This window comes from Syzygium oleosum, unplaced genomic scaffold (assembly GCF_021117445.2).
Source record: "Syzygium oleosum isolate NSW1041296 unplaced genomic scaffold, Sole_v2.1 Sole_v2.19, whole genome shotgun sequence".
Classification (NCBI taxonomy): domain Eukaryota; kingdom Viridiplantae; phylum Streptophyta; class Magnoliopsida; order Myrtales; family Myrtaceae; genus Syzygium; species Syzygium oleosum.
In genome coordinates this window covers 3,394,297-3,409,755 of record NW_026607503.1, presented here as the reverse complement: position 1 = coordinate 3,409,755, position 15,459 = coordinate 3,394,297, and the positions used below count along the sequence as shown (strand labels likewise).

At 43.8% G+C, this 15,459-nt stretch overlaps 3 protein-coding genes across 3 annotated transcripts; 1 reads left to right on the top strand and 2 right to left on the bottom strand.

Moving 5' to 3' along the window:
• Window positions 1-1,572: 1,572 nt before the first annotated feature.
• LOC115693703 (L-ascorbate oxidase homolog) lies at window positions 1,573-3,866 on the bottom strand. Its single transcript, XM_030620750.2, has 3 exons — window positions 3,477-3,866; window positions 2,184-3,293; window positions 1,573-2,060 (listed from the first exon to the last, which is right to left on the bottom strand). The coding sequence occupies exons 1-3, from the start codon at window positions 3,785-3,787 to the stop codon at window positions 1,760-1,762; spliced, it is 1,722 nt and encodes a 573-aa protein (XP_030476610.2). The 5' UTR covers window positions 3,788-3,866; the 3' UTR covers window positions 1,573-1,759.
• Window positions 3,867-5,328: 1,462 nt separating this feature from the next.
• On the top strand, window positions 5,329-7,453 carry LOC115693704 (L-ascorbate oxidase homolog). Its single transcript, XM_030620751.2, has 3 exons — window positions 5,329-5,673; window positions 5,777-6,886; window positions 7,017-7,453. The coding sequence occupies exons 1-3, from the start codon at window positions 5,429-5,431 to the stop codon at window positions 7,315-7,317; spliced, it is 1,656 nt and encodes a 551-aa protein (XP_030476611.1). The 5' UTR covers window positions 5,329-5,428; the 3' UTR covers window positions 7,318-7,453.
• Window positions 7,454-11,788: 4,335 nt separating this feature from the next.
• LOC115693698 (gibberellic acid methyltransferase 2-like) lies at window positions 11,789-15,459 on the bottom strand. Its single transcript, XM_030620747.2, has 3 exons — window positions 14,689-15,459; window positions 13,613-13,906; window positions 11,789-12,278 (listed from the first exon to the last, which is right to left on the bottom strand). The coding sequence occupies exons 1-3, from the start codon at window positions 15,292-15,294 to the stop codon at window positions 11,916-11,918; spliced, it is 1,263 nt and encodes a 420-aa protein (XP_030476607.1). The 5' UTR covers window positions 15,295-15,459; the 3' UTR covers window positions 11,789-11,915.

The following is a 15,459-nucleotide window of genomic DNA, read 5'->3' as shown; positions in this document are numbered from 1 at the left end:
ACCATGATTACTTTGTTTCGTATTTATAGAAATAAGTCTAATACTTTTTTGTGATCTCTCACCAAATAACACGAATTGATTATAAAATTCACCTATCCGGTACGATATTTCTCTAAAATCTACTTTAAATAGCCCTATTATTGGTGAATTAACGATGTTAACATGTCAAGATCATTTACATGCCTAAAGTATGGCTCGGAGACAGCGGCCTAATGGCACGAGAGATTAGAGACCGGCATGATGACGGTAGAGGAGTGTGGTGGCTAAGCCAGGGTTTGGGCCAGAGTAATTTGGGGATTTTTTTATGGGTGGAGGAAGCCAGGGCTCAAATGGGGTCATTTTTAAAAGAAAATGGATAAGTGTAGTGGAAGTCCTAAAACTTATCACGAAAATGCAATTGAATCCAAAATTTTTGAAAAGTGGAATCAAGTCCTAAAACTTGTTACGAAAGTACAATCGAGTCCTAAAACTTTCAAAAAATGCAATCAAGTTATAAAACTTGTCATGAAAGTGCAATCGAGTCCTAAAATTTTCAAAAAATACAATCAATGGAAGGGCTTAATTAGACCAATTTGATAAGTTTTAGGACTTGATTGCACTCTTCGAAAGTTTTAGTACTCAATTGTACTTTTGCGACAAGTTTTATAATTTAATTGCACTTTTTGAAAGTTTTAGAACTCAATCACACTTTCGTGACAAGTTTTAGAACTTCCAATGCATTTATTTCAAAAGAAAATGACAAATTTATAAGTATAGACACGATAATTAAAAAATGTTAAGTGAAAAGTGGTATCTAGAGTTAAAATTCAAGGTGCAGATATGTATTTTTGCAAGCAGATGATGCAAAGTGATTATGGATTAAAAATTTGAGGACGGATTTTTTTATATTTTCTTTATATTAAAAATGCATAGACAACATTGAACACTAAAATTAAGAAACTAATGGAGGTACCCGTAAGATTTGCAATGGTCCATTGAATGGATGACACGTGCCATTCTTGGGACCCATCGTCAGAAATTTTGAAAGTGTCTCTCCCCCTTTGTCTCTCTCCTCTCTTCTGCACCTCTCGTTTCTCTTCTTCTTCCCCGTTTCTTCCTCTCTTTTTTTTCCTTTACTTTTCATTTTCTTTCTTTCCCTTTGGCCTATGGCCGGTAGTCGATCATGGCTGGCGACCGGCCACAGGCGAGGGTCGCTTTCGCCGAATTCAGTGAGGGCTCGACCCTCACAGCTAGGGCAAGGTTTTATCATGTGAGAGAAGGGAGAGAGACTTGCAAACTTTCAAAATTTCAAAATTTCTAATGGTGGGCCTCAAGGATGACACGCGTCATCCATTCAATGGATTATTGCAAATCTGACAGGGCATCCCTTGCATACCTAATATTTTCTCTCACGGACTTAATTTCAATAGAGGTCACCAATAACTAATTATTCGCAGAACGTTAGGGGGAAAAAACATTGATAGAGCAGTAATTATTTTTCACGAAATCGATAGCAAACGATGACCAAACAATTTTCGAAACGAAATCACCAGACAAATCAAACGTACCCGTCCGAAAGACCTCATGCCCCGAATCTATAATCATTTGCTTAGCATATATTGTATAGAACAAAAATGATTTCTCTCACCATCTCTTTCAGAAGAAGATTTCTCTCCTTTTCAAACAATTCTCATATCTTTCTCAGTCCCATCTTGCATTGCCATAACAATTAGAAAAGAAGAAAAAAAAACCAAAAAAACAAAAAATCCTCAGAGCTTCTCTATATGGAGTAAGGTGGAGGCTTGGGCATGCCCTTGACGATCCCGCAGAGCAATGCATTGTCGGGAATGTTGTACTCGTCCCTCAGGGAACGTTGCGGGGACAGGACGCTGATGTACATGTGCTGTCCCAGGTACCGCCTCTCGAGCAACTCCGACCTCAAGTTCCACATCCCGGGGTTGTCGAACGTCAGCATGATCGCGGCCCACGACTTCGGGAACACCTGGACCGTGTGCCTGCTCACCGCGTCGAGGAGGTTGTAGTTCTTCCTCTTGTCCGGCGTCCACCTCCCCGGCTCGACCCTGAAGCAGCCGCATTGGATTTCGCACAGTTAGATTTCGCGAGAAAACAACGTTGGATTGAGACAATAACGTATTAGATCACTGTGTTTCTAGGGAAAATAGGGAGATTTGTGGTTGACTTACGCGACAGCGAAGAAGGAATAGCCATCGAGGTGCCACGACTGGATGGAGTTCTCGCGATTCTCCAGGATGATCTCCACGAATGTGCGATATGTGACGTTCCCCACGTTCGGCTCCACCGTGACCTTGTCACCGACGGTGGCGGGCAGATCGTCCTGGATCACATCGTACTTGAAGACCTTGTCGGCCACGTTGTAGTACTCCGCGAGCTTGAGCGGGGTCTCAGGCTCGGTGTGGGAGACGCCATTGATGGCATAGCGGAGCTTGTCATTGACCTTAGAGGCCGAGTTGACAAGCTTGATGGTGCGGGTGATGTTGATCTGGCCGTAGTGGTAGGATCCCTGAGGGTTGGGCCTGGCGGCGCTGGCGGTCAGGTTCCATCGGAAGGATCTGAACTGATTGAGCGACCATGCCCATCCGACTGGAGCTTCCGGGATCTCGGGTGAAGCCGGTCGCTTGCCATTCGTATAGCCGATGATGGCGGTAGTGGTGAGCACGGTCTTGGTGAAGCGGGTTGAAGTGACCATCAAGTAGTCCTTGGGCTCTTTATCAGCCGTAACCAAGACCCCGAAGCACTGCCCGACATGGACGTCAAGCGACTCGTAGGTGTTCTGGACCGTGTGAGATCCTTCCATCTCGACGAGCTTCATCGGGTGGTCTTGAATCCTGAAGTTGAGCGAGTTCTTGAGGCCAACGTTGCATATCCGGTACTTGTAGGTCTTGCCGGGTTTCATTGTGAAGAGGGGCTCATCTTTTCCTCGGCCCTTGTTTGATTTCCCGTTGATGAGGACCCCATTGGGTCGGCCGAGCGCTCGGCCGCTGTCCAAGAAGCTCTTGAGTTGGGTGTGCGACTCGGTGTACCAGTCGCCGATCAGGACCGTGTAATCGTCCTCGGGATCGGCGTACGGGACAGGGATGAGCAACCGGCTGTTTATGCGAAGGCCACCGAAGCCGCCGGCAGCATGGTGCACGGCGGTGCTCGGGTAGTAGAAGTAGCTTCCAATTTGATCCTTCACTTGGAAATGGTAGGTGTAGTTCTTTCCCGGAGGAATTGGACAGTTGGTCCCAAGCACACCATCTTGCCAGGAGTTCTTTCTTTGTTGCACTCCATTCCTAGGGCCAAAAAGGGGTAATAACAAGCGTTATTAATTTTTGCACTTTAAAGAAAATCTTAATGGGACATGATGGTACACATATAAAACTTGGAACAAATGCATTGTTCATCAAGAAAAGAAACAGTGAAAGGGATTGGGGCAAACAAGCGCATTGATGGTCGATATAAGTTAGTTCAATTACCAGGTGATCAGGAACGGCTCGTCGAGGTTATTGAAGACGTTGACGACGATGTTGTTGTTGGTGGTGGAGTTGATGTTCGGCCCTGGAAACTGGCCATTGATGAGAATGGCCTGTTGGGGGACCCCCAGGGGCGAGACCGTGCCGTAGGTGACGTTCCACGTGAAGAACAAGTAAGGATCCTCGCCTCGAGCCACCGTGGCCCAGGCAGAGAGGCACAAGAACAGTATCGGGATCCGCAGGCCCATGTCGCGATCGTCTCTCGGTTTTCCTTTCGGGGGCTTGGTTTTCTCTTCCGGTCTTCGAGTTTCCATGGAACTATCTATCTAAATCTGTTCTATCTTGGTTATCAGGAAGAAGATGACACTTCTCTTGTTTTACCATCCAAAGTTTTGTGCCTCCAGCCATTCAAACCTCGCTTATATATGAGATCAACAGCAAGGCGTTGACAATGTCAACCGTCGAAGGTCCGTCAAATTCTCTAGCCTTTCCCTCTCTGTCTTGTGCTCTAATTTCCACCATCTGTTTTCCTTGTGATTTCCTAATACCTAGGGCCCCTCTCTCTCTTTCTCTCCCATGAGGTTCCTTGTTTTTTTTTTTTTTTGAATTCCTTAAAATATGGTGCCTAAAGTAAAAAAAGAAAAGAAAAGAAAAGAAATTGATTGCGCCTTATGATGAACTTCTAATTATTCATCATTTATTTTCTCCTAATCAAAACAGAATGTCAATTATAGAATTGGTGGCCGATGTTGGAAGAATTCAGTCCTAGAATAAGAATACCACTTCTTGATAAGCGAGACTAAATATACTACAATGGGGTCATTATTGTGCGATGAGAAAGTGACACGGATGGTCAGTGAACTTTGATTCACTGTGAAATGTCGTCCCCGAACTTTTACTATTTTTAACATGGTTTCTAAATTTTGGTCCAATGTTCAATGTTATTCATAAACTTTTTAACATTTTCATATAATTTTGGGATTACATCGAACATTTATCAATAGTTAAAAGTCTAGGAATGACATTGCACATTGGACCAAAATTCAGGGACCACATTGCACAAATTGAAAGTTTGAGAATGACATTGGACATCGGATCAAAGCTCAAAGTCTATTTGTTTTTCGTTTCACCCGTATGTCTTTTGACCCAATCACTTGAAAAATGAAAAGCAGGCGTGTATATCGTCACATTCTAAGAAGAAAATTTGAAATAATATATGTATATTACAATAGCAACAAATTGAATCTATTTTGGTTGGAGATGGCGACAAATTTACAAAAAGCCAGCTTAACATAATCAAGCTAGCTTACCAATTGGACTCTCACCCGTAATTTCTTTCACTATTTCATTCCATCCATAAAGTTCAACCTGATCTTCTCAACATGTGAAATCAAAACTAGCTATATTTTCATCTTCATTCGGGTATCATCAAATTCAAACCCCACAATTCGCGGCCAATTCCACGATCCGACATGATCGAGGGTATGTAATATCGATCAAGCTCGTCTCGTCCGTCGCAAAACTCGGTTTACTCCGGTACATGTTTTACAAGCAATGACAATGAAGCTGGCCTAATCATGGTTGTATCTTTTACAAGCAATGACAGTGAAGCTGGCCTAATCATGGTTGTGTCTTCTCCAGAGATCTGCAATATGACCCAATGGTGCTAATTTTAGAGAGTGGAACTAGAACAACCAAACCAGCCAAGCACAATTCAAGAGGACAGAGAGAGAGAGAAACACAACGGGAGGCGTGGAGAGATTGTCGAGGGACGAACGGTGAAGAAGCCTAGACGCGATTAGGCATCGGCGTTATAAAAGGGGATGGGTTAGGAGCACGAGGAGGCAGAAGAAGAGGAAATCGTTCTTCTTCCAAAGACGAGAGCAAAAAAATATATATATCCATATTACTCTTTCGTGTAAGGTTGGGTGACAAATTAGAGCGGGGGTGAGAGGATGAATAGGGTGACGCTAGTGTCGCTATTGTGCCTCCTGGCCGGAGCCACCTTGGCGAGGGCCGAGGATCCCTATTTCTTCTTCACGTGGAATGTCACGTACGGCACCATCTCGCCCCTCGGCGTCCCCCAGCGGGGCATCCTCATCAACGGCCAGTTCCCGGGCCCCAACATCAACTCCACCTCCAACAACAACATCGTCGTCAATGTCTTCAACCACCTCGACGAGCCATTCCTGTTGACATGGTCGCTGCTCGCCTTCTCTCTTTTTTTTTTTCGTTGCTTTTATTGTTCTGAGTATCCGAACCTTTCGACGGGACTTAACGGGGGTATTATTTTATTGACGCAGGAACGGTGTCCAGCACAGGAAGAACTCCTGGCAAGATGGAGTGCTGGGGACCAATTGCCCTATCCTTCCAGGAAAGAACTACACCTACCACTTCCAGGTGAAGGATCAGATTGGGAGCTACTTCTACTACCCCACCACCTCTACGCACCGGGCGGCTGGCGGGTTCGGAGGCCTCCGCGTGAACAGCCGCCTGCTCATCCCTGTCCCGTATGCCGACCCTGAGGACGACTACACTGTCCTCATTGGCGACTGGTACTCCAATTCCCACACCCAGCTCAAGGCCTTGCTGGACAGCGGCCGGACCCTCGCGAGGCCCGACGGCGTCGTCATCAATGGCAAGTCCGGGAAAGGCCCTGGCGGCAATGAGCCCCTCTTCACCATGAAGCCAGGGAAGACCTACAAGTACCGGATCTGCAACGTCGGTATGAAGGACTCCCTCAACTTCAGGATCCAAGGGCACCCGATGAAGCTGGTCGAGATGGAGGGATCACACACCGTCCAGAACACATACGATTCCCTTGACGTCCACGTCGGGCAGTGCTTCGCCGTGCTCGTGACCGCCGACCAGGAGCCCCGCGACTACTACGCGGTCGCCTCTACCCGGTTCAGCAAGCAAGTGAGCACTGCTACCCGCATCATCCGCTACACCAATGGCAAGGGACCTGCCTCCCCTGTCCTCCCCAAGGCTCCCGAGGGCTGGGCGTGGTCGCTCAATCAGTTCCGATCCTTCCGATGGAATTTGACTGCCAGCGCCGCCAGGCCTAACCCTCAAGGATCCTACCACTACGGCCAGATCAACATCACCCGCACCATCAAGCTTGTGAACTCGGCCTCCAGAGTTGGTGGCAAGCTCCGCTATGCCATCAATGGCGTTTCGCACATCAATCCCGCGACCCCACTCAAGCTCGCCGAGTACTTTGGAGCCGCCAGCAAGGTCTTCAAGTACAACGTGATCCCCGACAGCCCACCGGAGCAAGGACCTAAGTTGGTGACCTTGGAGCCAAATGTGGCGAACATCACTTTCCGGACCTTCGTTGAGATCATCTTGGAGAACCACGAGAAGAGTGTCCAGTCGTGGCACCTCGATGGCTACTCATTCTTCGCCGTCGCGTGAGTACTCTTTCGCTTATGCCTATTGTCGTGCAATGACAACCGCGCCTCACACTAAAAGTATAGGACGACTCAAATATTGATTGAACAACTCTAACTCACGTTCATTTCCTTTCTCGTGTAACTTCAGCATTGAGCCGGGTAGGTGGACCCCCGAGAAGAGGAAGAACTACAACCTTCTCGATGCCGTGAGCAGGCACACGATCCAGGTGTTCCCCAAGTCGTGGGCGGCAATCATGTTGACGTTCGACAATGCGGGCATGTGGAACTTGAGGTCAGAGCTGCTGGAGAGGCGGTACCTGGGCCAGGAGATGTACATCAGCGTCCTCTCACCGGAGCGATCCCTCAGGGACGAGTACAACCTCCCCGACAACGCCCCGCTCTGCGGTTCCATCACCGGCTTGCCGTTGCCCGCTCCTTACACCATCTAAAGTGTTTGCTTTGTCACGAGAATCTCGTAACTAGAAACAAAAGTGGTGGCAGTAGAGAGAGTGAATGTGTCGAGCCACTTTTCGAGATTTACTGAGCATTTGTGAACTCTAATACAATTTTCTGATCTCTGTTTCATTTTGGCTTCGTTCTCTTCTGTTCTGCCGGGTGTCAATCTCATTCTTTAATCGGTCTGTAATCTAATCTAATCAAATCAAATCTAATTTAATGTATGGTCACAAAATTGGGCATGATATGTCTGAACATAGAATCTATGACATGACAGTGAATCGATAGATTCCGACTCCAAATTAGAGCAATAGCCCTACGTACCTATCATTTTGAATATTCTAGGAACATGGAAATTTGTCTGAATTGTCTCGTGCTTAACTACTATGCCGCTCTTCAACTACCTTTTTGGAAATTATGCTTTCTTATATCAAATTAATTAAGCATTTAAAATTGATTCTCTTCCTCATGAATACAGAAAAAAACAATGAGATTTGTATTTTTCATTTTCCACACATCCGTGGTCCTATTATATTATCACATTTTGATTGAATATTAGATTTTTATGGATATGTTGGCCTTATAGTCTCTCTCGAAAAATGAATATTAAGCTGGTCTAGAAATCATGTAGATCAAGCCCGATCATTTTCATATCCGGATGGCACAAACCACAATGAACCCATCGAAGGAAGTTATCGTGAGGAGGCTCAGATCGGAGGAGACCCGTCTCTCGAAACAGCCGAAGAGCTCGTGGGAGGGGGACGGTCAGAGGTGCGCCTTGACGACGAGCCCGAGTGTGTTCCCTGGTGAGGTTGGCCTTGAACCGCTGTGGGAAGGCGGGTCTCAAGTCACTCCTCTTGCTTCTCCTCAAAGTGCTCTTTGATCCTCCGATTCTTCACTTCCTCCATGTTCCTACGCCAGGATGTTGAAGTCATCTCTTCTCTCTTCGTGTAGCAAGCCCTTTTTCACTAAAACTGCAAACTATTTGCTGAAACAATTTGAGAAAAGATGAAAAATGCATGTGTTAACTATAAGATGATTGTCGAGTACGAGATGGTGATTAACCACCGTGTTTGTTACTGTTGAAAGACCAGAATATGGATTCGTTACGCTTGGCTAGCCGCCAACGATGATGCCAATGGGACGGCATCTGTAGGACCAAATCAAACAAAAAAAAAAACATGAAATGCAGCACAAGGTGACTGAAGTTGAGTTCTTTAATGCTGTCCTGGAGCATGTAATAGGTATAACCAAAGCAATTATTTGCTCACTCGGTGATTGAGGAACTTTCGTCATCGTGCTCAGTGGTTATTCAAGTTTCGAAGACCAAAACGCATAAGAGGGGATGGGAGAGAGTTGTGGATCTACTCACCAAGTTTTAGGACAGAGATCAGAGCTTGGATTCCAGGACTGATATCTTTAGAGCCTGGAAGAAGATTGCTGCAGTCCAAGATCAGCCATCTTGCGGCAAGGAAGGCCCAAGAAAGTCCAACCCGACATGTAAAGCAAGCCCCTGGCCAATCTTCTGATGGATTGACTGATATGACACTCACGACGTTAGTATATGACATGAAGTATCTCTTTTCTCGAGATGGCAAAGGTTAGTTGACAAGTGAAATGAACGTAGGAAAACGTAATTTTACTGTCCTGTATACCTTGAATGTGCGTGTTCACAACAGTTTGCAAGTGAGGAGTCCTAATTTGTAACCTCGAGAGGAGTAAGGTAGAGGCAATCCAAAAGCACAAAAGAATTTCCTATTACTGGCGACGGAAAGGCTTGTCTGAAGAGGAAAGCCGAGATTATGAAGGTATATGTCTGTAAATTGCACTATCTTATGTCTTCTTGAAGAAGAGATAGTTGTAATCTAGTATTACAGGACCTTGACATTAGGTCGAAGAATTGAGAGCGCTCATAATACAGGCTTTTGATGACTGATTGTCCTAATCCAAACTGTCTGCATTTAGACCATGGAACGAGTAGGGAACCATAGAGATGGAAAGTTACTCCAAAGGATTGGAAGAACTGATCCTAAGATTGAGAAAAATTTGAGAATTATTTTCTCGGAAGCAAATCTAATCTTGAACTTGTTAAATTCTAGATGTTCGAACTAATATCGGAGGCTGGAGATTCTCCGACAAAATAGAAGAGAAATGGGGAAAAGTACCAAAAAAAGTCCTCAGCTTATTGCACCGATATTAATTCGGTCATAAACATTCCAATTGAACTAATTTAGTCTTTTAGATCTTTTCACATCGGTATTGATTCAGTCCATCTGGCCAATTGAGGCCAGATATTGCTGACGTGGACGCCGACCGTCCTACGTGGCACGGCCGGCGCTGATGCAGATATTTTCAAATGATATTTAAATAATTTTTTTATTTTTTTTGTTCTTTTATTTTATTTTATATTACTTTTTCTTTTTTCTTTCTTTTTTTCCTTCATTTTGGCCGGCGAGGGCTAGCAAGTTCTCATTGCTGGCCCTCGCTAGATTTGGGCAAGGGCTGTTCGCCTAGACTAGCGGGGCCTCAAAGGCCTTGGGCAAGGGTCGCCGGCGACCCTCACTGGCCAAAATGAACAGAAAAAATGAAAGGAAAAAGAAAAAAATCAAAAAATATTAAAATATTATTTAAAATGTCCACATCGAATGGCCAACACCATATCAGTGATTTTCTTTCCAAATTGGCCGGACCAATGTGAAAAGGTTTAAAACTAAATTTGGTATTAATGTAATATATTTAGGACTTTTCCAGTACTTTTTCCAAGAAAAAGCGCTAAAGATCATTTTTCTCAATTGATACCACAATCTATTAGGAATGATTCTTTTCTTGGTGATTTAAAAATATTAATGAGCAGGTCTTTTTAATCATTTTTTGGAATTTCTATATTAATTTGATCATAATTGGGAAGTGACAAGATGCATGAGGGGGGAATCAAATGTTTTTAACTCATGAATATGACCATGAAAGTCGATGGGTTGTTATATATCTTCCTGTTTTTTAAGAAATCAAAATGTTGTTACTTTCTTCAAACTTATAGGGGTATTTTTATCCTATACAACGTGCTGCATAGATACTAATTCAGTCCTAAACTTTTCAATTTTGCCAATTTAGTCCTAAACCTTTGCACAAAATTTTAATTTAGTCCTTCCGCTCGATTTTTCCTATAAATTACTGATGAGGTGGTATGTCACGTAAGACGTCCGACGATGACTAGACTACTATGCTTGCGATTTCCGATAACAATTGATCGGAAGGACAATGTTGATAATTCGCGTCAAGGTTTAGGACTAAATGGGCATAATTGAAGAGTTTATGATCGAATTAGCATATACACAATAGGTTTAGCACCGTTTGTGTAATTTTTTCCCCTTCTTGTAATATAAAAAAAAGAGATATGTTTACTAGAAGTTCTAAAACTTGTCACGAATGGTAATTGAGTCCTAAAACTTGCAAAAAATACAATCAAGTCCTAAAACTTGTCAAATTGATTCAAATGAGTCCTAAAATTAACACCGTCAAATTTACTAACGGAAAATGTTGGCATGGCACTGACATGGCTTATTTTAATACTTTCTCTCTCCTATGTGGCTAAAAAGACGTCGTTTTGGCTCAAATTTGATTTTTAATACTAATTTTATTTAAATTAAATATAAAAATAAGAAAAATTAAAAATTTAAAAAAAAAAATTACAAAAAAAGGGAGGAGCCATCCCCGCCTGTCCGCCTCCTCCTTCACTTTTTTATTTATTTTAAATTTGGCTTATTTTTTAAATATAATTTAAATAAAATTAATATTGAAATAATAATAATAAGCCACGTCATTGCCACATTAGCCTTTTTCGTTAGTCAAATTAGACGGTGTTAAATTTAGGACTCGATTGAACCAATTTGACAAGTTTTAATATTAGATTGCACTTTTTGCAAGTTTTAGGACTCAATTGCACTTTCCTGACAAGTTTTAGGACTTCTAGTGAACATATCCCTAAAAAAAAAAACCTCAAAGGCAAGAAAACTGGTTTCTTAGCATTAATAGCTGTGCTATTTTCGATACAAAACAAGTAGCTCTTACCTTGCAATGATAGATTCAAGAGTTTGCCTTATTTTGATAAAATAAGCATAATTCATGGTTTTTCATGATTACTAAAAATCCAATTTATTTCCTAGCTATTTCAATTTCCATGTACGATAATACCGAAATCCACCCTCGACTTTTTAAAAGTGTTTTCCATCTCCAAGACTTATAATTTCCCTGTCTAGAGTTGAAAATATTGTATTGGTAGAATCTTCTTTTACTTATCGTTCTAATGTAAATATTGTATCTAATTTGTAATGTTCTGTTTTGAAATGAATATTTTATTTCTAACGAAAGAAGACAGTCGATTCATCCAAGGATATAATGTTGCATAGAATAGAAGCTAAAAAGAGCAAACAGATGACATTTGCATCCCTCCACAAATTTTAAAAAAAGAAAAAAGAGAAGAGAAGATTAATTTGCCATTTCTTTTTCTCGAATTCCGACATTATAGTCTCTCTCTTGAAAAATGAATATTACACGGTTCGTGACCCGTGTAAACCCAAGCTCGACCGTCTTCTCATTTTCGGATAGCACACAACACAATGACGCCGTAGAAGCAGGTCTTCGTGAGGAGGCCGAGATCGGCGGCGACCCGCCTTTGGAAACGGTCGAAGAGCTCGCAGGCGAGGGGCCGGCCAAGGTGGGCCTCGACAATGGGCCCGAGGGTGGCCCTGACCAGGTTGGCCTTGGACCGGCCGTACGAGGCCGGGTCTTGGGCACACTCCTCTTGCTTCTCCTCGGAGTGCTCTCGGATCCTCCGGTACTCCATCCTCTGGATCTCGAACCCGCCGCACTTGGCCATTGCCCTCTCCACTTCCTCCGTGCTCCTCATGTACGCCGGGATGTTGAACCCATCTCTTGTCTCTTCATCTATCAAGCCCTTTTTTCAAACGAAATTGCCAAATTTTAATTGAAACAATTCGAGAACGTATGAAAACACATATAGGTTATCTATATATGATGACGGGAAAATTATCCAAAAAGTCTTAAACCTATTGGACGGCCACTAATTCAATCCTAGACTTTTTAATTTAACCAATGTAATCCTAAACCTTTTGATAATTTTTCATTAAAGTCTTTCCGGACAATTTTGACTGGAAATCACTAACATAACGATCCAGTCAGCACCGGCCATGGCTAATGTGGCAATTTTTTGTAATTTTTTTTAAATTCTGAATTTAGTTTTTTTTTCAGGTTTCTTTTCTTTCCTTTCTTTGTTACCTTTTTTTGTTAATTTCCTTCCACCGGTTGCCTGCCAGAGATAAAGGGCCGCGACGCCTTGGCCGGTGCTAACTAGAACGCCACGTTAGCGATTTTCAGACAATTGAATGGAATGACTATATTGGAAAATTATCAAAAGGTTTAGAACTCAATTGACCAAATTGAAAAATTATGACAGAATTGACGACCGCACAATAGGATTAGTTATTTTTGGATAATTATCTCAATGATGGCCGGGTATAAGATGGTGAGTACATCACCATGTTTGTTACCTTACAGGTGAGACTCGAATATCAATCCATTATGCTTGGGTAGCCACCGATGATGGAGCCAATAGGCGAGGTTGGCAAGCGCCGCCTCGCCCTGGCTACTGGATGCTCAGTGTAATTTTTAGTTTCTATATACTATAGTTTTCGAAATTCTTGTACAATTCCTTCCTTTTGCCTTCCGAAAGCCCGTTTCTTTTGATTTTTCAAAATAAAAAAAAATGTATTGATTTTTTGATGTAGTAATTAAAAATCATGAAGAATCCTATATCAATGCTATCGCAATTATCTTTACATTTTGAAAGATTTCGGATACTTCACATTAAATAATACTCCAATTTTTGAAAAAGAAAAAAAGTTGAAGCCATTTCGCAGCATATATCTAGTCATATATCCATGCACCCCACGAAAGAAAAACCTAGAATAACAAAAGAAAACATTGTGCGATTGACAATGCATAGCATACAGAGAGCAGAGGGACTCCTAAAAATAGCTAAGGAAAGTGTAATTGTTCTTATGTCATGCCGGTTACGAAGTTGGAGAAAGCGAGGAGGGATATCGCATTGCAGTTGCGGTAGAAGACACGGTGATGATGCGCGTACGAATGTCTTTAAGCTCGACGTGAAACGGCAAGAGATAAGGCCGCGTATGGATCGTGCGCGCAGCATCACGATGACGACGACGTATATGTCACAACTAGTAAATTGTCCGTACGTGTGGAACATACCTCATCCAGGAGGTCCTGCCAAGCTTGGTCCATGGAGGTGGTGAAGGGGTGCTTGTCCCTCGAGTCCGGATCGCCCAGCTGGTTGCGGGGCTGCTGAGAGCTCGGCCGCCCTCCCATCAGCACGAACAGTATCCCGCCTTCCGCGATCTCCTCCTTCCGGCATCGCAAGAAGTCGTCCAGGTCCTCCTCAGACCGCCTCGCGTAGGCCTCCAACACCGCGTCCTTGGCCCCATCGATCCATGCTCTTCCCTTGTTCCACGCCGGTGAGCTCTTGTTCGTGACTTCTTCCGGTATCTGCCTAAAGAGAGACGAGTTCATGAGATATGTTCCTGCAAACTTGAAAAAATATGGTGGATTTCTTATAATTGGTCAGATACTCACCAGAAGTGATGCCGTTAGGTTTCCATTAATCCCACCCATTCTTAACCATGAACCTTCTCTAAATGTCTGTGTGTTACGGTATTTCATACAGGGTTAAGATAAAATATACGTTGGTACGACAAGGGGATCAGTGCCGGAAGGATCACAGAATGCCCCTTTAAAAAGAAAGCAAGGAGGAGAAGAAACGTGAAAATTGTTCTTGTTATTTTTGCTCAGAGTTACACGTGATTTTCCCGACCAAAGCTTGGAGGCTGGCGAGGGCTGTCGATCTCCTTGGCCACTCGATATTCGCTTCAATGTTTAACCGACAAATGCTTTTTGTATATGTACTTTAATCTATGAAATTTCATGTGAAGTTAATCATGTTTCGTCCGAGGCTAGGGTATTGCGGCTACTTTCTTTTGATTTTGCTCCTCAATCTAAATTTCTACGTCCGTAGCGATAGCCCTAACTGTAATGGATGAGCTGAGGCAACTTAACGATACGCACTGAACGGATTTTCCAGGCCACTGGAAGGATGCAAACGCTTGGAGGATTATGAAGTACAGTGACAATAAGGGAAGCTATGACGACTTCAGATGGTAAAATCAGATTGATGATTTAAACGCCCTATACCATGCCAATGAATGGAACATTACCCGTCAAAGAGAGAGAGCGCGTGCGCAAAGTAGGTAAGAGTGTAGAAATATCATCACCTGAGAGAGCCAGTGCAAGGCGCTCAAGCTCACGGCCACATGAAGCTTTGCCCTCGGGAAGAGGCGGTGATAGAACGACCCGGGCACGCCGGCTGCAAAGTAGCGGTGCCTGCTTCTCTCTCTAGTACAATCGGCGGACACCACCCCACTCAACGTCCTGAACAGGTAGTTGAAATCGTTTGAGGGGAGGTCGGAGAAGAAGGCCTCGAACTCGGGCTCGAAACCCAGCTCCTCCGCGTACCTCTTCCTCAGGCCCTCCACGACCATGTTGACCGTGGCCAACGTGTTGTACCCCGTGGCGCAGCCTAGATCGGCTATCCTCAACGAATCGTCGTGCTTGGATGTGAGGAAGAGCTTCATGGACTGAATAGCATTCAAGAGCAAGGGCTTCGACAGGGTGATTGCAGACGCGGGCGCGTCTGAGTTCTTGGCATAGCTCCCATCGTCGTCGCCGCCTTGCATGCACAGGATTCTGTGGAGGCTTATCGGCCCTCCCCACATCCAGCGCCGGCTGTGCCACTCTTTTGCATTACCGTTGGGCTCTGACGTGACATCCTTGGCTGATGCTGATGATACCATCGCCGGACTGATCGGTGGTGATTCCATTGTTTCTACCTCAGCAAGATGAAAGACACCTGAAGACTCTCTCAGGAAGGCAATACAAGACTCTCTCTCTTTCTCTGTCACCCACTCTCGTGGCTGAAACTATTGCTTTAGAGTCATTCTATACAAGAAGGGGGTATTTGTAAGCCTCCCATTATACCATGGTGT

What these genes read in the sequence shown, in the direction of transcription:
- LOC115693703 (XM_030620750.2), bottom strand. Translation starts at nt 3,787, where the DNA reads ATGGAAACTCGAAGACCGGAAGAGAAAACCAAGCCCCCGAAAGGAAAA. An exon ending in GAGCCGTTCCTGATCACCTG is followed by an intron (nt 3,294 to 3,476) that starts GTAATTGAACTA and finishes TTTTGGCCCTAG; the next exon opens with GAATGGAGTGCAACAAAGAA. An exon ending in TATTCCTTCTTCGCTGTCGC is followed by an intron (nt 2,061 to 2,183) that starts GTAAGTCAACCA and finishes CGGCTGCTTCAG; the next exon opens with GGTCGAGCCGGGGAGGTGGA.
- LOC115693704 (XM_030620751.2), top strand. Translation starts at nt 5,429, where the DNA reads ATGAATAGGGTGACGCTAGTGTCGCTATTGTGCCTCCTGGCCGGAGCC. An exon ending in GAGCCATTCCTGTTGACATG is followed by an intron (nt 5,674 to 5,776) that starts GTCGCTGCTCGC and finishes TTATTGACGCAG; the next exon opens with GAACGGTGTCCAGCACAGGA. An exon ending in TACTCATTCTTCGCCGTCGC is followed by an intron (nt 6,887 to 7,016) that starts GTGAGTACTCTT and finishes GTGTAACTTCAG; the next exon opens with CATTGAGCCGGGTAGGTGGA.
- LOC115693698 (XM_030620747.2), bottom strand. Translation starts at nt 15,294, where the DNA reads ATGGAATCACCACCGATCAGTCCGGCGATGGTATCATCAGCATCAGCC. An exon ending in CCTTGCACTGGCTCTCTCAG is followed by an intron (nt 13,907 to 14,688) that starts GTGATGATATTT and finishes CTCTTTAGGCAG; the next exon opens with ATACCGGAAGAAGTCACGAA. An exon ending in GGCAGGACCTCCTGGATGAG is followed by an intron (nt 12,279 to 13,612) that starts GTATGTTCCACA and finishes GTTTGAAAAAAG; the next exon opens with GGCTTGATAGATGAAGAGAC.